The sequence below is a fragment of the Chiroxiphia lanceolata genome, chromosome 4 (assembly GCF_009829145.1).
Source record: "Chiroxiphia lanceolata isolate bChiLan1 chromosome 4, bChiLan1.pri, whole genome shotgun sequence".
NCBI classification, from domain to species: domain Eukaryota; kingdom Metazoa; phylum Chordata; class Aves; order Passeriformes; family Pipridae; genus Chiroxiphia; species Chiroxiphia lanceolata.
The window spans coordinates 36,790,145-36,816,005 of NC_045640.1; the positions used below are offsets into that span (position 1 = coordinate 36,790,145).

The following is a 25,861-nucleotide window of genomic DNA, read 5'->3' on the forward strand; positions in this document are numbered from 1 at the left end:
TGCTGTGGTAAGTTCCACTTCAAGTACTGTACCTTTGGAGCTGGCTGGAATCTGCCTGAAGCACAGACCAGTCAGCAGCATTTACTATAGGCCGGTTTTTAGTCTAGCGAAACGTACAGTTGGATTTACTCATAAATTGAGATTAAAGTCTGTTTAATCTGAGCACAGAGCAGTTGGATTGCAGTTAATTTGTTTAGATGATCTAAAACACAGATGGAAATAGTACAGATTGGTGTGAAAGACCACACAGACATACATCTGACTTAGGTGTCAGCTCCATCTGTAGCTGAACCAGACAAATGGGCCTTCTCCTGCCAAAGCAGAACTCTTCCTTCACTTTTCCCTTTAGTGTTCCTAACTACGCAATTTTGTCCCATCTTTAAGTCGAGCTCTGCTGATTTCAGTGCCTTCTGACAGGCCTCTTCTTACTCTGCCATTTCTCTGTTAAGGTCTCATCTGAAACTTTAGTATTAAAGGACAACAGTGTTAGCATCTTTTCACAGTATGATCATATCACGTGACTAACAGCAGTCATGTTGTTGTAAGTTGATTTTATAATAAAAAATTATTAAGCCTACAAACTCTGCAGGGATCTGCACTTCCTACAGCAACAGCAATTCAATAAGTTAAATAACTAAAGCACTAACTAACTATGTTTAGACCATACTGTATACACTTGGAATTCTACTCACACATAAGTATACTTGATGCATTTTTAATAAGTTTTTATTTGGAAAATGGTTCTCTCATTGGGTTCTCTCCTTAGATTGGATTTTATGTTGTTGTTCCACTAAGATAAATTATAGTGTATTTCCACACTTTTCTATATGAGTTTTGAATGCATGTTTTGAATATTCAAGTAAAAATTGGACATAATAAAAAACCTTTCAGGCATCAGAGAAATAAAAAACAGACGTACAGCATATTAAGTTACACTAGATCCTGAACTCTGGCTGTCATCAACAAGTTAAATTGCAGAAAGGTACAAGAGACATTGAAAAGAATTTTAAATCTTCTAGGAATTTTGTTGAGAGATTTTGTTCACAGTTGCCATGAAGTCTTTTAGAGACTTTACAATACCTTTTGATTTCACATGAAAGATGCTTAGCCACTAATGATGAACATTCATACAGATATTAAGGAAGGGATGGCATCTTCTGCTTCTTTCACCATCAATCTAAAAGATTCTCACTTATGTTTTCCATTCCAGAAAAACAAGTGAGAACTTGCACCCTTTTACACAGGAAGGTGGATACAGAAATAGTTGTATAATTGTAGAGGTCTGTAGTCACAGCTGTGACATAGTAATGTCTCAAAACTTGAGTGCATATTTTCAGTGTAAATTTAGTTCTCCCTCAGTGAACTACTAATGTAAGTATTATGTTGTTCATCTATTTGCTGAATTTGCATTGACATCAAATGTTAGTTGTGCGTTTGTAGATTAAGAAACATGCACGTCTGTCTTTACAAATAGCTGGTTATAAAAGTACTTTAAATAAGGGTATGAAGACATGAAACCGGGCATTAAATCTGTTGATTCTAAACTGAATGGCACAAATAGGAAAATAAACATTAGTTTCAAACTGAAAGATATGCTCTGCCTAAACTTACTTAAACTGTAATAGTAACTGAAGTACTACCATAAACTGGGCATGGCACATGAAATTAACATTTTCTGAGTTTAAAATTTTTACTTCACAACTCGTGTGACCTTGATTTGATCCTCTAAAAACTGTTTTGCATATATCTCAGCTGAGTGCAGGGCCTTTATGAAGTTAGTTTTGTGGTATATAAAACCAGAAAAAGTGTTTTCAGCTTAAGGTGAGAGACAGGTTTCTGTTATGAGTCATGCTATCACTTTGTAGTGTTAATGTCTAAAAAAATCTCTCTCAAACTTGTACATAAGAGTACTAGAAGTCAGCTTTACTGAAAGTCTCCTTTATATTACAGAACTGCCATCACGACCTCGTTTCAGAAACCATGTAGTCAAAGGAGCTTATGTGAGCCCGTCAGTCCTAACAGCCTCCTGTAGACACTGGTAATAATCCCATTTCTCTTAGTTGTCTTTGGGTACAGGTCAAAGTAACAACTGTGTCAGAACCCTAAGGCCTTGAAAAGCAGCTGTATTTCTTTAAAGGCAATTTACATGTGCTTTTGTTAGGAATATAAATTACAGAAAATGTTTGGGATAGACAGTTCCCTCTTTTAACTTAGATCTTGTTATTCTTTTTAGTCTTTGCAGTTGATTGAGTGCAACATAAGCCATTAAAATGTGTAAGCCAGATACAAATCTGAAAGAAGCGTGTTCCATCACTTGCACTGTAATAGATGAATCAATGTGAAAAAATAAAAACACATTTGTAAACTATTGGGACAAAAGCTGAAAATCATGACTTTTATCTTGAGCAAAGAAAAGAGATCTTTTCAAGAACTGTCTTCTTTTTTTGGCACCCTTGGTTGCAGTTTCTTTTTGAAAGGTTGAGTGGGGATCTATTCCAAGATAAGTTTTGTTGCCAGCTTTTTTTGGTTAAAATTTTTTATAACCAGCTATCAGCCATAACTCATTAAGCAAGTTACAAAGTGCTGTCCTCTGCAAGAGAAAGAGAAAACAAAAGCTAAAAAAAAGCCAAAACCCCCAGTATTTGCAAAAGCAGTAAGGTTTGTAGAGGCATCTAGTGAATTAGAATTCACTGTCTCTTGCTTAGTTTCCTACTTCCCTTATGTGTAAACATGTCAAATTCCTCCAGATCCTAGTTCACTGTAATAAGCTCAGCTTATCCTTACCCGTTGTTATTCCCCTGTCTGCCTTTTCTCTCCTTGTGATGTTATACAACTAGGATATATAGCATACAGCAAAATTAGGCTGATGCAAATATACCACCACTTCCAAACAGATTTAAAAAAAACAAAACAACAAACATATGTTTTAGAAATACAAGAAAAGTAAAGTGATTGCAGTAGCTAATAAAAGCAGTTAATGCTTTAAAACTTGTATGTGTTATATGTAAACAGATACTCATTTCTTGTCTGGCTATTAAACTAAAATAAAAACATACAATAACCTAATTGTTATTTTTCAAGCGTCAAAGTTTGAAAAAGTCATTTAGCTTACAGCTTCAGTGAAATCTTAATATTTGTAGAAAGCAAGTGATCAAAAATGGTTGTATTTCTTTTTTATTTTTCAAGTTTAACTGAGCTACTTAGGATTTATCCCTGTGCAAGACATCCAAAAGCATATTAAATTTAAAAATAATCAAACACTTTATCAATGTAAGGAATTGTACAAATACAAGTGAGGAACTGGTTAGATAACAATTTTAAAATTTAGATGTATAAGTACAAGCTAGCAGCAACATATTATTGTAACAAGAAGCATCATATAGAAAGATGGTAATGGGAAAAAAATCAGTAGTTACCATGTGCAATAGCTTGTTTTGTTCTCAGGTGGAGTTGTGTACCTCATGAAAGAGATATATGAAAAGAGTCCACTGAGCAACATAAGGAGTACAGTTTCTATAATCTGATTAAAGATTTGCTTCACGTAAGGAAAGTTTTAAAAGATTTCAAAAGTATCAAAGGCTACTGAAAAGAGGAATAAAAAAGCCTCTGAATCTGTGCTGACTAGGGGAAGAATTGAAGTTTCACTTTTACCATGGAATGGAAGGTTTAAATTGGACTGAAGTTCCACAACTTTCTCAAGAGAACCAAGCAGTCCTTCCCCCCATCAAGAAAAAAAAAAAAAAGGGAAACAATTCTGAAGTATTTGCATAGACCATAGACTGAAGGACCATTTCCAAGGTGCTTTTAAACCTATTTCATCCAGACCATTTTTGGTGGGAAGCAATACTACTTTCCATTACTTTCTTTAAAGACTGATTGTGAATCAATAATCTATGAAGCTATGGCCATTATCTTCATTAGTCTCATTTTCCTTGTTATCTATAGTACATGCTCCAAAGATGTGAAGAATTCTGTTTCTGCTTTATTTTTCATTTGATAGCTTAGCATATTGTTTTTACTTTTCCCCTTGCTTCAGCAAATAGTGGTAAGACAACCAAACATAAACTGAGTTTTAACCACCTCAGACGTATGATTTTATTATTCATTACACATGGATATGGGGGCAAAAATGTTCAGTAGCAACTAGAATAAAACATTCAGATCTGAATTTAGAATATGTAATTTAGAAAACAGAAGTCATGTTCTTCATTTTAAGGCAGGTTTTTGTCTTTGTTTTCCAAATCTAAGCAAAGTCAGACAATTAACTATTGTAACATTTGAAGGGTACAGTCCATTGCTGATTCATTTTAAGCTCTGAGTAAATAAAGCATGAAGTGGTATTAATAATACATATACATAAAAATACATATATATATATAATAATCTTTTTATTCACTTCTATTAAATACATGTTTACACTTATAATAAAGTCTACCGATTTAGTAGCCACATTGCATGAAAAAACAAAACAGTTAAATTTTTTTATTAGAAATACAACAGTATATATTGCAAGCTAAGTATTTATTTCAAAATTGTAGGCAGCATACAAGCAGTGTTAAATTTTTATAGGACTATGTAAAGTTACTCTTTCCAGATCTGCTGTTCTTTACATTGGAGCTATTTTACTTATTAACCAGTGAACAGAGAGAAAGTCAAAACAAACCAGAAATTACTACAAAAGTTGTATGCGCTTAAGACATCCTGAGGAGCAGGTAACTGTAACATCACCATCAAGGAAGAATCTGCATACCTGGCCCATTTTTTGCCCATTGGAAGAAGCCACACTGTTTTTCCTTCCCGAGAGGGCACACAAAAAAGTTCTTTCCATTATTGGGACCAATCTTCAACACAGTCTTCATAATGCATCGCTTGCCATGGTAACAAAATGGAAAATCCAAGTCAGCCCACTGCCAAAAGAAACAGGCTTTAGACACATGTGATGCATATTAATTCCATATTTTAGAACTGACAGTAGAAACAGATCTACAGGGCATTCTACCCTAGAAGAAACTGTTCCTAGTAGTTAGGATAGTTTTATCTCTTTTGTGATCACTGTTTTAGATTTTTCTTTAACATCAGTTGCAACTGCACACACTTTGACTGGTGCAGCTTTAGTTGATGTTAACACATAGTTTTCTTCAAATTAAGGCATTACAGTCATTACTGTCTTAACTTCATCTATTAACTACTTGATAGTAAGTGACTGCCAGGTCACTTACAAGGTCAAACTCTTGTCAGACACATACATTTATAGCAAGGAGCAGTGGCCACCAATTGCAGCTAGGAAAGTCAGGTTAGGTATTAGTGCAACAGTGGGAGCACTTGCCCAGGCAGATTATAGAATCTTCATCCTAAAAGGCTTTCAAGATTTTGGCTAGACAGAAACATGGCTGATGATTAGATCTAGTTTGCCATAGTCCTCCTTCGAGCAAGATGCTGATCTAAACAACTTGTACAAGTCCCTTCAAACCAATATTTCTGCTATGCATATGTTTTACATCACATGGAAGCAGATTAGGAGCATTTGCACAAGCAGGTCTCTTTTCACCAGTAAGAGAAGTAACTAAAACTGTAAGTTTATAACTACTATTATGGTCTTAGTTTCAATTCAGTGTGTGAAAGTATTTAGAATTATCTCAAACTTTAAATGCAATATATCTGTCCACAATTACAGATCACTGGGGCAAGGAGGCTGCAAACCCTTAAGTCTTATACGTACTTGAAAGTAGTCACACCGGGTTTCCCTGGGTAGAGGGCAGGAATAAAACTGCCTGCCCTTGTTTTCTCCGTCCTTTCTCACCACCCTGAGGCTGCAGAGACGGCTGTGTTTTCTGCAGCGAGGATGGTCCATGCTTAATGTATGAGTATCATCTATCACATTAGCTTGAGGTGCGCTGTAATGACAAGTTACAAAATGACTCCCGCGAAAAGTTAAAGGGGTTACCAGCCAAAGAATTCTCTCCTACCATTACAATAGCTCACTCAGTGTACTTTTACACACAATGACAGCCGAAAAGCTTGCTTCTCTAATGCACCCTATTGTGTCTTTAAAGCTTAATGACTGCTAGGAGTAAAGAGACAAGAGTATGATGAGTAAATGAGACAAGACCTGCTTTTCTTGAGGTATTATACCAGTTCTTCCCCACCACATTTTAAATTATTCTGAAGTATTCAAATTCATCTACAAAACTAAATATTACCACTGCTATTATACTCCCCACCCTTAATTCTGACACGGTTTAAAAGAGTATTTTGCTCTCGGTGGGAAAAAGACCAATACCAAGTCATTACTCCAGGTTGAAGGCATTTGTATGCTTCACAGAAAAGACTCCCACCCTCTTTACTAAAAAGTTACAGTAATGTCAAATCGTATTTGGACAAGAAGTAGTCCAGCTGAGGGGACGGAACAGAGTTCTCTGAATGGGATAAAGTTTCTCTCTTTCTTCCTCATGATTGAGATAGTCAGAGATTATCTGAATGCAATATACAAGGCTTCATTTAAAAAACATAACATGAAAAAGATGAATGCTCTGAAATGTATCTTTCCAATACATTTATAGAACAGAAAAGCAGTGATGGGACCTTAGTGAAAAAAGAAAATATTCATTCATTCTGTTCAAGCTTAGGAATTTTATGTTCTCTTCTATGTCTGGAAGATTGCAGTCCTGCAGACATCAGCAGTTTTCTTCCAATGCCTCACTAAAACACAAGAAGATAAAAATGGCCAACAGATTTTTTTGTTGGTTTTGGTTGCTTTTTTCAGTTTGTTTTTTAATTTTGTTTAAAACATTTAAGTTGATGACTTGCTACAACTACCATGTTTTCATGATCGATGTTGTCTCATTTCTTCTTTGCATCATCTGTACTCTCAGTTATCCTGCCTACATCCTCAGTAGTCCTCTGCTGAGAGTGCAAGGAGAAATTATATTCATACAGTCTAGCCTGGCTAGTCAGTGAGATCCCATTTCAAAATTCGTGCTTCAACAATGCAAGAAGTAATTTCTGTATTTCAGAACAGACACATGACCAGGAATTTTGTGGCATATCATCAATATTTCACATTCAGCCTGCAAAATTTACCACTGTAAGTGACATCTACCTTGCACTCCCATTACTGCTGTGTATGTGTGCCCAACTTTTCCTTGACAACCCTCATAGATTCTTACATTTCTCTTAACTAGGCAATGAATGTGTCTGAACAGGGCTGTGTAAATAAAAATTCAGGACGGGTAGAGCACTAAAGTGATTGTATAAAATGGGGATGGAAGTTAAGAGTAAAAACAGTGATGGAAAGTTCATCAAGGCACCTGTATAGAGCTTGCTATCATGGAAAATGTTGAAAACTGGTAGTTGACAAATAATTTTAATTAGAATATATTCATTCATCTAGCTTCCTTTTGTAATCTTTCACAATGACTTCAAGATCTCTCTAAGCAGTGGCAACTAGAGCGCTAAGATCAAACAACTCCTTAGGTAGAACTGTGCTTGTTGACCTATTAAAGCTATACTGCACTATTCCATGGGAATAGCTGAACTATGAACAGCTGTTTAGCTAACAGCAGTACTGGCCAAAATGAGGACTTTTCCAGTGACAGTCTAGGTCATTCAGTGCTATTGAAATCATGTTAAATTATAGTTAGCCTAGAATAAGTTACCTCTGGCAGAAATCCAAAGACAACACTGTCTGAGCCCAACAGCACAGTATTCCATTAATCTTTGGGGATAAAGTTCGTTTATGGGATTATAAAGACTTGTTTTTATTTTAGAATACATACCTGATTGCTATATTGTATTCGTGACTTGAGGGTATATGATCAGTTTTCTGTTTTTTCTGTATGTGTTGGAAAGAGACAGGTTGCTGACAGGAGGACAAAGGCATAGCATTTATGTGTGTTGAGCAGTCCTTGCCTATGTTTCCCTCTGACTGGTAGGCATTGCTTTGGATCTGTTTACAACTGCTTTTTGGAGCAACACACTGAGAGTGTCCATCAGATATTTGGGTACCATTTCTCAAGACATCTTTTTTACCAAGATCTATTAAGACAAGGGTTGTAGTTCCAAATGCAGTTCTCCTATTGATCTTTATTTCTGTGCTTGGTTTTCTGAACTCATTACAAGGGTACTTCATTAAGTTTACGTCAAAGGCTGCAGAATCTTCAACATTCTCCATCTTCGGAACTAAGGAAAGAAGTTATTAGTTATAATCCATCTGCATAGAGTTAGACATTATATTTCTGATCTGTATTCATAAGTCATCATATGGAAAGTGAAAGAGCAAATTTACAATACCATCTTGAAAGATCTGTCACAGGTTAGATAGAGTACCAAATTTCTTATGCTAAGAAAAGCTCATGCACTTTTGGAATCACGTAAAACGTGTTTCAAGATAACATCACTATTGCTTAAACAGGACCAAATGTTAATAGTACTCTGTAAATGAAAACTACTGGACAAATAACCTTATAAAGTCACAGTATATTTATATTTTTTAAAATAATCTTTTATAAACACCTGCAATGGGAGATCACAGGGTATGGTACCTCCAAGTAGCAATGCATTATACATCTTTAAAGTATTATTTTATTATTGACATGAAAAGGAATATTGATTTGTTGGGTTTTCTAGTGTTTTCAATTTTCCTGTCCTTCCCTTACTGTAAGAGGCTTTTATGAAGCAAGCAGTTCAGACATGTGTTTTGTGTATATTTCCTGACATGAACCAACAGTTCCTTCACAGAATCAGAGGCCTGCCTAGCGGGCAACTTATAGTGTGTCTCCCTCCTCTATCTTCCCTCCACACAAAAAAGAGGGAATTAAGCAGAAGAAAAATGGGTAGGCAAGGCGCACAGAAGGGCACACTCTCTCCAAAGGCATTCTCACTCAAACAAAATAAGAATCTCTACAGTTTACTCGGGACATTACTTGGTTCCAGGCTCCTTCCATTTTGCTACTGCTGCACAGTGAAACATACTGGTTTCAGTGCATTCAGACCTTTCAAGGAAGAACAGTAGCTTGGCCTTGTACCTAGCAAAGAAGCAAGGAAATTGTGATATAATGGCAATTACCTGTGTCTACAGACTCAATTATTCTGGCAGTATGGCCAGCAGCTAATTTTACATACTAAGTACTCTGTCCTCAAAAATTGAAACATTTCTGCTGACAGTAGTTAATTTTAGAAACAATAAAAAGAGAAACACTGAACAAAGTGAGAAAGCAAGAAATCTTAAGGTTTGAAAAAAAGAGAGGTAAGCAAACTCATCTTAAAAAAAAATTTAAATATCACTCCTATGATGCAAAAATGAATCTTATTTTTTTTAAAAAAAGAATTTTTCCAGCAGCATTCCACCAGGTGCAACACATCTTCAAATTCCAGACCTGTTTTCAGTAATGGCATATAACTAAACAAGTTAAACTTATATAACTTATAAGTCCAGAAGAAGGAATAAGATTTTTTTCAAAGCTTAAAATAAAGCATTTGCGCATATGACAGTATATATTTTAAGGTCCAGCTGACAGTATTAACTCCAGGGTAAATATTAGTTGGTAAATTTGATTCGAGGAACAGATTTCAGGTTTCTGGTGCTGATTTTGCAGAAAAATTATGCAAGATTAGCCTGTGCTGGCAAAAACTGTCATGAAAGGCACAAAGACGTACTTTTATTGATTCGTGACCTGAGGAAATGGACTTTAGCTGGTGTGAGATAAGAGTTTCACACACATCACTCCATTCATAAAAGGATTAAGCAAGGAAGCAATACTTCATGTAGATAACAGCATTAGAAGCTCCAGCAAGAGACTAACAACAGATTTAAGAAATCCAGAATCATTTTTACTCTGAACTTGGAGGGAAAATAAACAGCTCCTGAGAAACTGACATTCTTTTAGAAAAGGGTACCAAAATATACTGCTTTTGTTCGCATGAAAGAATAATAGCTACTTTTCTGTCTGCTGTTGATTTTTCATTCAGACTTATGCAGCAAACTTTGAATGATTTTAAGAAGAGTATTTAAGAAGTATGGTGATGTGTCTCACTCCTTGCCCCAACAAAAATAAAGGGTCACTGAAGAGACGTATTTATAGAATCCCACCTGCACATAAAGTTGGAATACACTTTTAGGGTGTAAGACAAGACAGTTTCCATGATTGTCTGTGTAAGATTTCCCCCAATCTGACTTCAAATTAGCTAAAGTTATATAAATATGATTCACAATAAGACACTTCTACAATTCTCAAAACTACATCAAAACCACAGTCCTCCCCCCTTTCCCAGCATAGATGCCAGACGACTCTTCACTACCTTCAGGCCTTGAAGTCAAACAGGCATCACAAATTTCAGCAGAAGGCTTGTTTGTTAGGGTACAGCGCATACACGTCCACTCCTCTTCAGATCTCTGAGCTACGTGTTCATTAGAACATGACCCCCTGCCATATGCCCAGCCAATTAGGCTATTTCTAGTTGGCAGTTTGCTGCGAAACAAAAGAATGATGTTAGTATTTTCTGACGTTCCTTCTACAAATTGCCTTACACCACTATGTGCAGGGAGGCACAGGGCCAGAGAACAAACAGCACAGAGTGTTATGCCTGCCTATCATAGCTTGGACAGCATGTCATGGTTCAAGTTTGATTTTTTTTTTTTCTTTAACTAAAGGGCAAATCTTTCCAGATGCTGCACAAGAATACAAATAAAAATATTTAAACAAGAAATTGACAGAAAGTTAATTATTAACTGAGGTACTCTCCAGCACAATGCCCCAGCCTCTCAAATTCCCTACCGTTTTCAAGTACTGCAGCAAAAAACTTGGTGAGAAAGGGAGACTGTTTCAGAGCTCCCTTGTACAGAACACAGTTACTAACAAATGCATTACTGGATGAAGAACTGTTTAGAAACTGAACTGCAGAAAGTCACATAATCTATCAAACTAATTTTTTTGCTCTCATTTAAATGCTATACATAAGTCTCCTTTGTTATCATAACAGCCAACAGCACCGAAAGCCTTAAAAGTTAGAAAGTCTCTTGTTTGTCACTATTTGCTAGAAAGCCTTTTAACATGTAGGAGCCTGTTCAGAATTAAGGATCCTAGCTGTGACATGTGAGCCAAAGCCATACTCCAGGTACCTCTAAATATTTAGTTCTATTGATTTTCCTGTAAATTATAATAATTCCTATGTTGATACACTGATTTAGAATCATAGTTACTCTTTCACAGTCACTATATCCAAACATTGACAGCAAGTTAAATGTAACTTGAACTTACCTGTTCACTAAGTTACGTACTTACATTTTTAAGTACTATATTATCAACCACGGTTGATACGTTGCCTAGTGTTTTTCTCCATAGCTTTTGTGCAATTTTGGAGACTTCTTTTAATCCAAAGGATTTAGGCGCTTCAATTAATAATGCAAATGCTGTAGTTGGGAACATATGTGTGACACTCCCTTGACCTATCACTTTTCCCATAATTAGCACTTGCCATATCAGACTAGATTCCTAAGACAGTGATAGAGATATCCACTACCTACCACATGTCTTCCACAACAGAAAGACTAAGGAGGATGATGAGAACTGCTGACACACCAGAGATCCTGTGCTGTCAGAGGTAGAACAGACATTACAGTAGCATTCACCAAAATACTGTGGCTAGATAACAAAACAGCCAAACTCTACATGTTAAAATGGGTATTTTCATATTATTAGATCAGTTGTTCTACTCAGTTATCAAAAATGCTTTACTAGACTGAGTATATTCAGCATGTCATGTTTTGGAGTTTAATTCCATGTTGTTCCTCTGGTCTGTCTGTCACATCATGTCATCTCCCGCACTCCCTTCCCATTTTATGAAATATGGGGGGGAAAGTGTATTTTTAAGATTCAAGTTACATTTGAATTTGATGAGGTAAGCTTATAAAGGGTATTTTCTTCATTTCTTCAGTTGAGCAAAATCATAAGCTACTTGACTTGACCCAAGAACCACTGGGTTAAATTCTACAGTTTATGATCTGAAGCAAGTCAGTCTGATCACATGATGTCTTTCAAGTCTTCAAATGTGAAAAGCTTGGATTAGTAGATAAATCACTTGAGCTACATATACTTTTACATGGTAATGGTTACTGCATAATTGAAAAAAGACCAGTAGAAAACAAAGACCTGACCATTAGCATAAGGACAACACAAGAAACAACCTTTGTATTTTATAGCTACCATTACAATATTTTTCACTGAAATACAGTACGGTTTAATTATTTATTTAAAAATACAATAACAAAACCCTAAATCACTACTTGTTCTAGAACAGAGAGAGAGATTTTTTCCTTGCATCCTTTTCTCATTATCTGACTCAATGGAACATTGCTGTCTTCCTATCCTTCTGCAATATATTTCTCATTATTACTTTCTAAAAATACAGCAGATTGGGGTTATCACCATGTGAAATATTTATCTTCCATGCTGGAATTTTCTATATTTGATCTGTACTCAAAAGTGATTTTTAAGCTTTAACCAAAATCCCTTCAGCCATCTGAGTCTTAAAAGAAGCTTGGAGCTAGGAGAGGGATTTGTGTGTTCCATAAATCTTATCTAAAAATGTATATATATACACACACACTAATGAAGGCAAAGTTTGCAAAGTGAAGCAGTATCTTATATTAAATTGACAGAGCTCAGTATAAAAAGGCAAAATTCTGAAGCCTCAGATGAAAATTTTCAAGAATAACATAGGTGTCTAAGCCTGAATAAGATGCTTTTGGAACTTTTACCTTTTGACCCTTTGTGATATCAAATGCATTTTCTGCTTTCCTGAAATAAAAGGAGGAAAGCTGCTGCTAGCACAATTTATGTGGAACTCAAAGTGCCTCTATGGCACACCTATAGCAAATGCTTTTTAAAACCGATAAGGAGGAAGAAAAGAAAAAATCCTAAGCCCCTACAATATTTGCTGCACTCTGAATTTACTGAAGTTTTAGTTATCCTCAGTATAACTCTAAAGCCAGACCAGCTGTGAGGGGGCTATCCTGTGAAAAGAGAGACACACAAATTCCTGCTTTATGCTATTCAACTCAGTTGTATGTAAACATCCAAGACCATTATACTGATGACACCAAGAACAAGGGGCAACTTTTCCAGTGAATTAATTTCAGTAAACAATTCTCAGTACTCTGAATTATTTTATAATTCCTACACTTGATTAAAGTAATAGCTACTTCATGACAGATGGGGCCTTTGAAAGAAATAGTATCAAAGAATCAAAGCTTCTAACCATTTTTAAATACCAATGGCCAAAACATTTTTCTTTTGCAAGGTGTCCTGTCCTCACCTAGCATAGAGTTTATTTAGTTATAAAATGCACAGGGATCCATTCTATTTGAAAAGAGATGTCCTCTTACTATATCAACACTTTGAGGTGCTTAAAAGTGTCACAAAGTTACCATCATACCTAAGATTGACAAGCTGGGGATCCGCCTTTTGACATTGGGAGCAGAAGTAAGTCATCCTGTTATTCTCTCCTAGACGACACACAGTGATGTTCCCACTGCACTGACCACAGGCTGGGCGCTTGTACACTTTGTAGTGTTTGTAGAGTGGGGACCCAGTTTTGCGGCACTAAAACAGAACACGGATCAATCCATGTTAGAGACTCAGTATAAATTTTATGTGAGTCTGAAGCTAAAATAAAAATAACCCTACATAAACTGTCAGCTCAATGACTAGATGATGATTTAAGGAGCACTCATAAGGGCTACATCTGAATTTCATATTATTTTATGTAAAAAATTGACAAATCAGTTATAACAGTGTCTATAATTCTCCACATAATGGAATAAAAGATAGTTGAAAAAAAAACATACTAGCATGGTGCAAGCAAATACATGCTAGGAACTCTCTGAGTTCAGCTGGACCAGCTAGCTCTGATTTATCACCAGTCGTCTTTGACCTGGCACCTGTAGGAGTGTTCTTGAAGAGATAATAAGGTCCAATCAATGCAGCATAGAAAACAGAAATAAAACAAAGACAAATCACAAAACCAATACCACTTCCCCTCACCCCCAAAAGAACAAAAAACACACCACAGAGCCAGCTCAGACCTGATGCTACAATCTGGGTTAATCCGCCTTCCCAAAACCTAAAGAATTGTGCAATGCAGAAATATTCCAGGGATTCTGTAAATGTTGGTTAGTGCCCAGTAAAGTTCCTCAGCTTCATCTCGGCCCTGGCCATGCCAGACAACTCGGCTCGTGAAAAGCCACTTGGCAGTACGCTAAGCTCCCTAGATCCTGGCAGAAAGTCAAATTAAGTACAGTACAAGCCCAAGGGCACAGTGGCCTAAAGAGTCTCCAGACAGCTGACAGGCAGGCACATTTCATGAGACAGTTCATATAGCTAAAAGTGGTAAAAAACCAAACAAAAGCCCAGTAGAGATTCAGCCAACTTTGCAGAGCCACAAGAGTTTCTGCACTACAATAGCAATTTCTTGGGCACAGTTCAAACAATACTACAGCTGGCCCAGCAGTACCAGCTCAGCTCTGGCAGGGTTCAATAGCTCTAGCTCCATAATGTATGAAGACTCCTGGAGTTCTCCCAAAGTACAGGTGTCTCTGAGCACAGCATATTTGCTTCTGCTGTGCTTTTATTCATCAGCCTTGCTGAATAAGAATGCCTGTGCCAGTACAACCTAGTAATTCAATCAGAAGGAATTAATAATATATATTAGCATGAATATTCACAAGCAGTTTGCTTTTTTCTCAGGGTTTACAGTCAGTTTCTTATGAGTAGTTTTTTTCCCCATCCAGTTATGTAAAAAACAAACTAAAGCAACAGCTTTTTACATAAACAAGATTCTTCATCTTTGCACCTGTAATGATACAGTAAGATTAGTACAAACAATCTATAACAGTCTATAAAAAATTATTAAGCACTATGCCTCGTATTATCATATTTTCATTATGTATTTTAAGGAGACTTAGAAGGAGAGGCTAGCTCTTAAAAGCACTTAACTGTTGAATACTTGCTAAGTGTTGATAGTAAAAGTTTTAAAAATCGCTACACTGAGCAACAGAAAGTTTAACTTTTTGTTAAGACTTGTTTATTACCAGTCTAAAAGCCTGTGACACATTTAGATTTCCTACTATTATAGTTGTTGCAGAACTACATGCTATCTCTTTATTGGTAGACTTCACTGTGAAGTTTGGAGAAAGAAAAGATTTCCATAGCCAATAAACTAAAAGGACTCTTCAGTGAGTTGGGGGAAAGAAAACAGTTAAGCAGACTAACTGATTAAGCAAATCACATTTTTCACCTTAGTGATTGAAAGATGGCACTAGGAACATTAAGTACTCTCCTCCTAACCTACCAAAAAAACCACGTTTCAGCAGCACTAGCTCCTTGCTTTCATGAAGACCAAGAGAAACAGACAAGAATTTCACCACTGCTGTTCATTTCTTTGCATGCGGCTTAAAGAAATAAAATGTAGAAGGATCAGGTCAAGTTCTCTCTTTTTCTATTGTGGAAAGTTAAAGAGCAACGAGGACTTATAGACTTTACAGGGGAAGAAATTAAATCCTACTGAAGTTGTGACAGTAGAGAGAAACTGTAATTTATTTCACTTTAGCAATGAAAACCATTGTTTCAGTTAGGGAAATAAAATAAGTTGTTAGCAGTTATGATCTATTTAGTTAAATAAATATACTTGCTATTTAAGTTTCATAAAGGAAGCCACATGAATTACCTTCATAATTCCCTGGGGCAATCTCTAGTTTCCAGTTTTAAGAGTGACCTTTATGTTACCTGACATATAAGTTTGTATTTAACCTACATCAATTCTGACATGTTCAGAGTGATGTTACAGCACATTCACAGAAAAACTGAACTGGCCTTCAGGCAACATCTGTGAAACTTTTCTGGGCCAACCTGTGCATACTTTTACAATCTTGACTCCTCCACTTTTCCATCATTTGACAATTCACAATTAATAAAGAGCACACAATTCAGCATTCCTATTCATGGAAACACTTGTCCTGTTGCATCTTTTTACTGTTTTCACTGGATGATCACATACACCTAATGTGCCAGAGTTACGTTTTGGAGGCTTCTCAGAAACATGTGCCAATACCTTATAAAAAAGCAGGGTAAAATCACGTGTCATTTTCACCAAGTGACGTATATGCTCATCTGTCAGTTGGCAAACCTGTGAGAAAGACAAGAATGATTTTTAGAATATTACAATGCTAAGGGACAACAGAAAAAAGACCTACTGAGGCAGGTGCACTTTGAACACTGATATGGAATTGCTCTGCTTCATGTTATGATAATTCTGACTTCACATTATATGTATCATCTCAGTAAAACAGTACATGTTCACATTCTATACCACACAAACTCACTGCTTGCATACCAAACAATGTGCATTCCCTCAGCCAAGGAAAGGACTTGGTAAAAATTTCAGCTGTCTTCCCCTATATTGACCAAAGAGTTAATGACCACATGAAACACGTAGAGTTAACAATTTCTACTTCCCTCCTAATATCTTCATGAATTATGACACAACCTAATATCAGAGGCTCTTTCTTAATACTTAGATGTCATTAAAAACCATCTTGAGACATTTCATTCACCTTAACAGCTGGATGAAGACCACTATCAAACAGTGCTTCATTTTTTATGATATTTCCCACTCCAGGTAATACTGCTTGATCCAGTAACACATCACACAACATGCGAGTTTTGTGCTGCTTAATCTCATTTTCTACTCTTAAAAAGCTAAACTTTGGAGAACAGACATCCAAGCTTTCCATCATTCTCACTTTCCGCTCACTCTCAGCTGCATTTCTGGAAGAGAAAAAATTCATTAGGATTTATTTTTATTTTAAAAATATTCCAATATAGCAGCATGGTTTTAAAAAGGAACACAATAAAGTATTATAGAACAATATATGCAGATAATAGAAACCATGAAAACACCAGTGACAGGAAGAGGCACAGAAATTACATTAGCCACCTCTTCCTGTGTTTGGACCATCAAATATAACTAATTGGTGACACAGTCCAGTAGTTACAACATATTATATGTGTGTATATATATATATAATATATGGTATATATAAATATCCTACAATAATGATAAATAAACTACTATATATAATATATATATACAGTAGTATATTACTAGTAGTTACAACATGACTATATATATATTTATATTTTTAAGATAAATTTTTATTTTATTAGGTTAAGTATAATCATTTAAAAATAATACAGAACAAGACGTCTCAGGCTTACATAAGCTTTTATGTTTTGTAATTTTAAATATGCATATATAAGTTATTTGAATTTACATTTTCCTTTTCTCTCAAGAGCCTCAAACACTTTAAAATCAAGTTTGCTGTAATTTTTATTAGCAGTGTGAAGTACAATGGTGATAGACATAAAGATCCACTTAATGTAAATTAGAACAATTATACCAATTTGGCTCCAAAAAGAAATATAAAAACCCAACCTTGGGAGCATAAAAATTTGAAGCCAGTAATCATGGCACGTTGTTACTCTTGTTAAGGAAGCGAGACTTTCATGGAAAGTAAAGGAGCAATGGAGTTCAGCATTCAGATTTAAGGACTGAATTAAACCAAACTTTCATTCCCAGTCTTGACACTATCTAATGGGACTACAGCATGCAACTACGTTAACTGTATGTAAGCTCTGATACAAAGTAACAAAACCAAATTACCATGCCAATAAATATGATCTGTTTAGAAAGTTTTGTCTTGATAGTATCCAAGCACTTAACAATTTGTGTGCGATTATTCATTATGTTCTTAAAAGAATGTTATAAAAATAAATAAATCAATCTGTTCAATTTGGTTAGTTTCTGCTTTACCTATACTCTACTGTCACATCAAAAAAACAAACAGTATCCTCTGTAAGCTGTATCTCCAAAACTGGTAGTAGTCCATTTCTGCCTTTGCTTCCATCAGGATTAATGCACATGGAACCGTTCATACCAAAGTGAATCCTTGGAGAGAAAGAGAACTTTTATAGTTATTTTAAGTTAACAATGTTTCCAAGCATAACACCAGTGTATTTTTTGAATTTATGAACCTTGCCTAACCAAGTCAGTATATATGTACATTAATTCTAGTTATTACCAGTAACACAAACTATTTGCTTACATAGTGCTCAATTATTAGACAATAAACAACCCTCCCCAAATCAAAACCACTCCAAAACATGGTAGTTTTCCAGCAGTCTTCAGAATTCATTACACAGAAGTCAGACCTGATCGTTAAGTAACACACTTTTCTGGTGTGCTGCACTTAGAATTTTTTTCGCTTGATATGCTGGTCTTCCAACACAGGTTCTTAAACCTTCAGGGAGCCTGAAAGAAATGAAGCCACTTTACCAGACAATTTTCTGTTAAATCAGGCAGAATTCATCTTGTATGAAAGGAAAGATTTCAGTCCACATATTGCCAACCCTGTTATCACATCACAACTACATCCAATAACACCATAAACAAAGTAATTAATATTTGCCATATGTTGTTTTCTGCTTTCCTTTGCTTACAGCCAAGGCAAAGGCTGCAGGTCGATTAAAAATTAATAAAAGAAATAAAACGAAAAATGCACAGATGGCAAAGTAGCAGAATAGACTCTTTTGAGCATTCATTTTACAGATCAGTAATGCTTTAAGAGGTCTTACATTTTATAATATATTCTACCAGGAGCTAGTATGCTTGAGCAAAGGACACGTTTGACTATTATGTCATACATTTTACTTATTACAAATTCACCTGGTACATTCAAGTCCGAAAACTCATGTCCTACTACTATACACTGTATATCAGAAAAAGTAGATCATTTTGTAGTTACAAAAAGATTTAACAGACTAAAATACATAAATGATGAAAAAATGCAGCATATGGTGTATATTTCCTTTCAACCCCTCTTTGTTACATTTCAGGAAGGACAGGCATTTTAAATATTTACAGATGGGTTAAGACATGTCATTAAACATAGTCTTAAGGGTAACTCTCTAAGTAACTTCCTCATAGCATTTATTTTTTTCAATTTTTAAAAACCTGTGTCTTTCCAAAACACTCTTCTTACAAGTCAGTTCAGGTGATACAGTTGTTTCAGCCACTTTTATTTTCAATCGCCATTTTCAATTCTCAAGTGCCATGAACAGTACTGCACAGGCTTAACTAGCCAAACTTAGTTTTAAACTTGGAGAAATTTCTTTTTAAACCAAACTCTTGCATCTTGCTACCAAATGGTAATGTACTAAATGCTTCCAGAAAGTTATTGTTAAGATATGGCATTCACATTAATAGCTGATGGTTTCATTTACCAAGCTCCAGTATACTCTTTAAAAGGAGCATTAAGAATCACAGCTATCTTAGTGACTTGCCAGTTCATGTCTAGAAAAAATAATCAAGCCATTACTACATGTTTACATTCAATAGCCTTAAGAAATCTATAAAATTTCACTGTGAAGTGTTTCATTACCTTTGATGTCCTGACATAGGGCAAAACAGAAGCCTACTAATTTTAACTACAAATAAAAAAGCCATACTAACTAAACCTAGGGTCTGTTATTCAATGATAACTAATAGTAAGGAGTTGATGACTTTTTTGTTGTTTTAAAATAAATGGTGAGACTTTAGAATTATTTAGTGCTACACAATATTGCAAGGATCTGCTTATATTTAAAACATTTTTCCCCTTTAAGGGATTTGGAGTCAACAATTACTTGTTTCCTAAGAATATTTTAGTCCATTATCAGTTATGTAAAAACATATGTGCATTATCAATTTTCAGAAACTTTTCTAAACCATTCATCACTCCAAATTACATTAATAGCAGACCATAGGAATATAACTCAGAGCAAGATCTCGTACATATCTGTATCATTTCTATGGCAAAACACTCAGTTCACATAAGTCTCTGCTGCACAACTTGCAACTATCAAAGAATCTTTTTCAATTTTCATTGATTATTTAAGTGACTTTCAAGGCAAAAAATCAAAAAAAAAAAATTATTTTCTTCAGTGACTTTAACGACCCTGTTTAAATGGACGTCAAAAAGCAGAAGTACTAATTTCTTCAGGTGTCCTTGCTCATCTGTACCTCTAGAAAAAAAAAGCTTCTAGTGCCTACCATGCATTACAAATATACTGAATTGGAGTTTCTAATTACTGTCCACAGTATGGCAACACTTCAGAAGTATCTTTCTCATATGCAAGTCAGGTAAGCAGTAGCCAAACTGCATAAAACAATTTAATGGCCAGGTTAACTTCTCCCACCAGGAAGTCACTCCCCACTTGAGAAAATCCAGGAGAATAAAATTAGTTAATTACCCTTCATGGCCCAGTCTTTCACGAGATGTGTCTGACATTATTCCAGCATGACTACCAGCTTTTTATAGGTAATCTTAGCAGAAGAGAAAAGCTGCTTTTGTTATGTTAAGAAACTGTGTACAGATACAGAATCTATATATCAGTAACCTTCCCCATGACAAGAAAGTTCTGTATTTAAGAGTTAACTTTGATAAATAATAATACATCCTCTGAAGGTGTATTTCTTATTTTGTCTCCTGGCAGCCAGTCTTAGACTGCTGTAAGACACATTTTCTGAAGCCTTCATCCACCCCCTTTAACATCTTTAAGATCCACAAGATGTATTTTTAAAACAAGAGAATTAAGATCTTCAATATCAGATAATAAGTAATTTCTGCCTTCTGCACAGAGACCTTTCCCATACATAACTTCTACAAGGTTTCCCATCAGTAACATGGCTAATGAGACTTCTTTAAATACAGTTTCTAGAAATATAATAACTATTTTCTATTTGAAACAAAGCATTTTAAAGACTAATTCTCCTTTTCAGATACCTTATCATAGAGGATAATTTCCTGCTCCAGCTGGTAAATGAGCCTACCAGGGATGAGGCCCTGCTAGACCTTCTGTTTTCAAACAGAGAGGGGCTGGTGGGAGATGTGGTGGTTGGAGGCCGTCTAGGGCACAGTGACCATGAAATAACAGAGTTTTCAATACTCAGGGATGCAAAGAGGGTCATCAATAAAACCTCTACACTGGACTTCCAGAAGGCAGATTTTGGCCCGTTCAGAAGACTAGTTCAGAGTGTACCCTGGGAAACAACCCTTGAAAATAAAGGAGTCCAGGAGGGATGGACATGCTTCAAGAAGAAAGTTTTGAAAGCACAGGAGCAGGCTGTCCCAGTGTGCTGAAAGGTAAGTCGGCAGGGAAGACAACTGGTCTGGCTGAACAGAGAGATTTTGAAGGAAATTTTGAAGGAGATTTTGAAGGAAATTAGGGGGAAAAGGAGAGCCTACCAATCAGGGAAAAAAGGGCTGGCTACTCAGGGAGAGTTTAGGAATATAGTTAGGTCACATAGAAAGAAAATTAGAGAGACAAAGGCACAACTTGAACTTAATCTTCCCACTTCTGTGAAGGATAAAAAACAGTCCTTCTACAGATACATCAATAGCAAAAGGAGGGGCAAGGAAAACCTCCATTCTTTATTGGACATGGGTGGGAATATAGTTATCAAAGATGAGGAACAGGCTGAGGTATTTAACACCTTCTTTACCTCAGTTTTCAACAGTAAAACACATTGTTCTGAGGACACCTGGCTTCTGGAGCTTGTAGAAAGAGATAAGAAGCTGAATCCAGGAAGAAACAATTAGTGACCTGCTGAGCCACTTGGATCCCTGCAAGTCTATGGGACCAGATGGGATCCACCCCAGGGTGATGAGGGAGCTGGCAGAAGAGCTTGCCAAGCCTCTCTCCATCATTTACCAACAGTCCTGGCTCACTGGGGAGGTCCCAGATAATTGGAAGTTGGCGAATGTCACACCCATCCACAAAAAGAGCTGGAAGGAGGACCTGGCAAACTACAGGCTTGTCAGCCCGACCTCAGTGCCTGGCAAAGTTATGGAGCAGATCATCCTCAGTGCAATCACACAGCACCTACAGGATGGACAAAGGATCAGACCCAGCCAGCACGGGTTTAGGAAGGGTAGGTCCTGTCTGACCAACCTGATCTCCTTTTATGATCAGGTGACCCGCCTGGTGGATGAAGGGCAGGCTGTGGATGTGTCTACCTGGACTTCAGCAAAGCCTTTGACACTGTCCACCACAGTATACTCCTGGAAAAGCTGGCAGCCCACGACTTGGACAGGGGCACTCTGTGCTGGGTTAGGAACTGGTTGGAGGGCCGGGCCCAGAGAGTGCTGGTGAACGGTGCTGCATCCAGTTGGCGGCTGGTCAATAGTGGTGTCCCCCAGGGATCAGTGTTGGGCCTAGTTCTGTTTAATATCTTTATCAGTGATTTAGATGAGGCAATTGAGTCCACCATCAGCAAATTTGCAGATGTCACTAAGTTGGGGGGAAGTCTCAATCAGCTGGAAGGAAGGAGGGCTCTGCAGAGGGACCTGAACAGGCTGGAGAGTTGGGCTGATTCCAACAAGATGAGGTTCAACAAGGCCAAGTGCCGGGTCCTGCACTTTGGTCACAACAACCCCCTGCAGCGCTACAGGCTGGGGACAGAGTGGCTGGAGAGCAGCCAGGCAGAAAGGGACCTGGGAGTTTGGATTGACAGGAAGCTGAACATGAGCCAGCAGTGTGCCCAGTGTGCCAATGGCATCCTGGCCTGGATCAGGAACAGTGTGGCCAGCAGGTCCAGGGAAGTGATTCTTCCCCTGTACTCAGCACTGGTGAGGCCACACCTGGAGTACTGTGTCCAGTTCTGGGCCCCTCAGTTCAGGAAGGATATTGAGGTGCTGGAGCAGGTCCAGAGAAGAGCAACAAGGCTGGTGAAGGGACTCGAGCACAAGTCCTGTGAGGAGGGGTTGAGGGAGCTGGGGTTGTTTAGTCTGGAGAAGAGGAGGCTCAGGGGAGACCTCATTGCTCTCTACAACTCCCTGAAAGGAGGTTTTAGCCAGGTGGGGGTTGGGGGTTGGTCTCTTCTCCCTGGCAGCTATGAGTAAGACAAGAGGGCATGGTCTTAAGCTGCGCCAGGGGAGGTTTAGGTCAGATATTAGGAAGAAACTCTTTACAGAGAGGGTAATCAGACATTGGAATGGGCTGCTCAGGTAAGTGGTGGATTCTCCATCCCTGGAGGTTTTTAAGATGAGACTGGATGTGGCAATTAATGCCATGGTCTACCAACCACAGCGATAGTGGATCAAGGGTTGGACTTGATGATCTCAGAGGTCCCTTCCAACCTGTCTGATTCTATGATTCTATGAAATCTCAGACTAAGAGAAAAGCAGTAAATTACCTGAACATGTGACTATATCAGTATTTCCAGCATTGCGAAGAGGCTGATGAGAAGTTTCTGCATAATGCTTTCAAATCTTTGAAACTGACATTAGCAAAAGCAAGATGACCCACCAAATACAATCAGTCTGAATGCATAGGAAGCCTTTTTCTCAGTTCTTACCTCAAGGCTTTCTGATCAAAATACATAAAAAGTTCCTTTCCCAATGTCTCCACACCCCTGTAAATGTGTCCAACAAGGAAATCATGACCAGAGATTCTCCTCTCACTTGCAGCAGTCTGAAAAATGAGTATATACACACACAAAGATTAAAGAGAATTTATACTGCTTTGATTCTAGCATCAGTACACATTCAGCAAGCAGATGTATGAACTAATTTTTCAACTCAGACAACATTAACTATTTTCTCTTTAAGCTATTCTACCAAAAACAATGGGACTATTAACCCAGGAAGCAGTCACTACTGCTAATGCCATCATGACTTAGCTCAATTTTTTTCCTAATTGAAACAATACATCTTTTTCTTCAGGGTATTTTATGCCTTTTCCTTCAAGTCATGAATTTACAATAAGAGTCTCAGGCTGGTGTAAACTAAACAGATACAGTTTGAATATTAAAAACATATCAGAGTGTCAGTTCTCCTATTTGCAGCTGTATATTCTTCTCCAAATGCTGATAACACACTTTCAGTGTTTCACATGGGAAACAGAAAACAGCATTTCACATTTTCACAGAAAATCCTCCACTGAGCCCACAGAGATATTTCTCTCCTCTTACTAGTTTAAAGTCTAATCTCAGAAGCAGGTGAACAGCAAGGGTTCACCTTAGGGTGATCATTTGCCAATGAATAGAGTCTGCCCTGAGATGACTTTTACTGTACAAAGCTATGAAGGAGTCTATTTGAGGCAATGAGAATTCTTTTTTGAAACCTCAGGAACATAACTCCTTAATTTAAAAAGCTTAGTCCTGAGAGATATAAACCTATAAAGACTAACCTTTGACAGACATATCTTGAACCACATTCTTCCATAAATTGTTATTTAATTGAAGCACTATCTTATCATGCCTTAATCACAAACTCCTTATATACACTGAAGATGGGGAAAAATTCCCCAGCTTTCGTCTGGAGGCATCCAATATACTTACTTGGGCCACAAGCAACACACAATTTTTCACAGATGAGCAAAACCAGACATGAAAAAAAATACCCTAGCTACCTCTCTAATCAAAACCAGAGGTTTGTACCTTCACAGCTTATCAGCTAAGGCCTGCTTACTGACATCCTGACATCTCCACCTACTAGAAGCTCCCCTGGCAGTTTTATACTAGTGAATTATTTTATGCTGTCAACAAAAAGGATAAAAGCTAGTAGGAAAACTACGTATTGTGTACATTGAAAGCAGATGTCACAACCTTTATTTAAATACTTGGTCTAATTAGAATTACTTTAAAAAAATACAGAAGTAAAAGCTCCCTTTCTGCAGGTTAACATGGTGCTAATAACACCAAGGCTGTGGGTTTGAACCCCATATGGGCCATTCACTTAAGAGTTGGACTCTATGATCTCTGTGGGTCCCTTCCAACTTAGAATATTCTGTGATACCTGTGAAACATATACCTTTCTCCCTTGTGTTTCATTCACACTAGAATCGCAGAACGTTTTGGGTTGGAAGGGACCTTAAAGATCATCTAGCACACGCAAAGACTTAAGCGATTGTAAAAAAATTAGATTAGTAATAACTTCCCTAGTATTTCAGGTTTCCTGAAGCAAAATGATATTTTGAAATTTACCAAAGAGAAACCAGAGCGATTCTAAAAGTTTTCACTCATAATTTCCTAAAGCTCCTGTTTCTACAGCCTCAGCATCTCTTTACACAGCCGAGGTGCTAAGGCCTATTTATTTACTTTGTTGATGACAAGGATATTTTATAATTCAAAGAAAGAACAGAGACAGCATTCACGGACGACACCCACCAGCACCCACAGATCACGGCAGCCGGGGGCCAGGCGGGGAGGCACCAACCAGCCCCCTGCGCTGCGCTCAGCCCCAAGGAGCTCAAGCGCTGCCCCGGCCCGCCCTGCCCCGGCCGCCGAGCCGCTCCCCCGGCCCCGGCCCCGGCCTCGGCCCCTCACTCACGGCGCCGCTCCGCGCTCCCCGCACGGCCTGTCCCCGCCGCAGCCGTGCCCGCAGGCGCTCCCCGCAGAGGGCACAGCCCGGGCCCTCCACCATGGCCGCCCAGCCCCGCGCCGCCGCCTCCCTTCGAATCTCCCGCTCGCCCGGGGTGACGCTGCCGCGCCGGGGGCCGGGCCGCCTCCGTGAGGCGGAGACAACACCGCACATCCTGTTCATTTCCTTAGAAGTATGAATCTGTAGCGCTCTCAGATACCTCATTAGCTCTTGCAGCCTTCCTAAAGCACTCTCGCAAGTGCATCTTCCTTTAAGACTTACTTGATGCACATTTAGAATTTAATTTCAGTCTTTAAAAAGTCAGTATTTAATATGTTTTTGCAGTCAGTCCAGCTTTACGCAAGGGAAATGCTCCTTTCCCTGCTGCACTTGAAGCAAGAATAGGCA

At 37.6% G+C, this 25,861-nt stretch overlaps 1 protein-coding gene across 4 annotated transcripts; it reads right to left on the minus strand.

Moving 5' to 3' along the window:
- Positions 1–712: 712 nt before the first annotated feature.
- Positions 713–25,516, minus strand: NEIL3 (nei like DNA glycosylase 3). Of its 4 annotated transcripts, none has more exons than XM_032686963.1 (11): positions 25,424–25,516; positions 23,449–23,564; positions 17,866–18,000; positions 16,607–16,820; positions 16,105–16,179; positions 13,432–13,598; positions 10,297–10,466; positions 7,776–8,178; positions 5,720–5,894; positions 4,751–4,907; positions 713–2,590 (listed from the first exon to the last, which is right to left on the minus strand). In XM_032686963.1, exons 1-11 carry the CDS (start codon positions 25,514–25,516, stop codon positions 2,574–2,576), a joined length of 1,722 nt encoding a protein of 573 aa, XP_032542854.1. In that variant the 3' UTR covers positions 713–2,573. The 4 variants fall into 4 exon arrangements, 3 of the variants coding, with proteins under 3 accessions (XP_032542854.1, XP_032542853.1, XP_032542855.1); XR_004356918.1 differs by lacking the exon at positions 713–2,590 and adding an exon at positions 5,220–5,374 and having other exon boundaries at positions 4,829–4,907; XM_032686962.1 differs by lacking the exon at positions 713–2,590 and having other exon boundaries at positions 3,770–4,907.
- Positions 25,517–25,861: the final 345 nt, after the last annotated feature.

What these genes read in the sequence shown, in the direction of transcription:
- NEIL3 (XM_032686962.1), bottom strand. Translation starts at nt 25,516, where the DNA reads ATGGTGGAGGGCCCGGGCTGTGCCCTCTGCGGGGAGCGCCTGCGGGCA. An exon ending in TTTGATCAGAAAGCCTTGAG is followed by an intron (nt 18,001 to 23,448) that starts GTAAGAACTGAG and finishes TTTCTCTCCAAG; the next exon opens with GATTCACTTTGGTATGAACG. An exon ending in GATGTGACAGTAGAGTATAG is followed by an intron (nt 16,821 to 17,865) that starts GTAAAGCAGAAA and finishes TTTCTCTTCCAG; the next exon opens with AAATGCAGCTGAGAGTGAGC.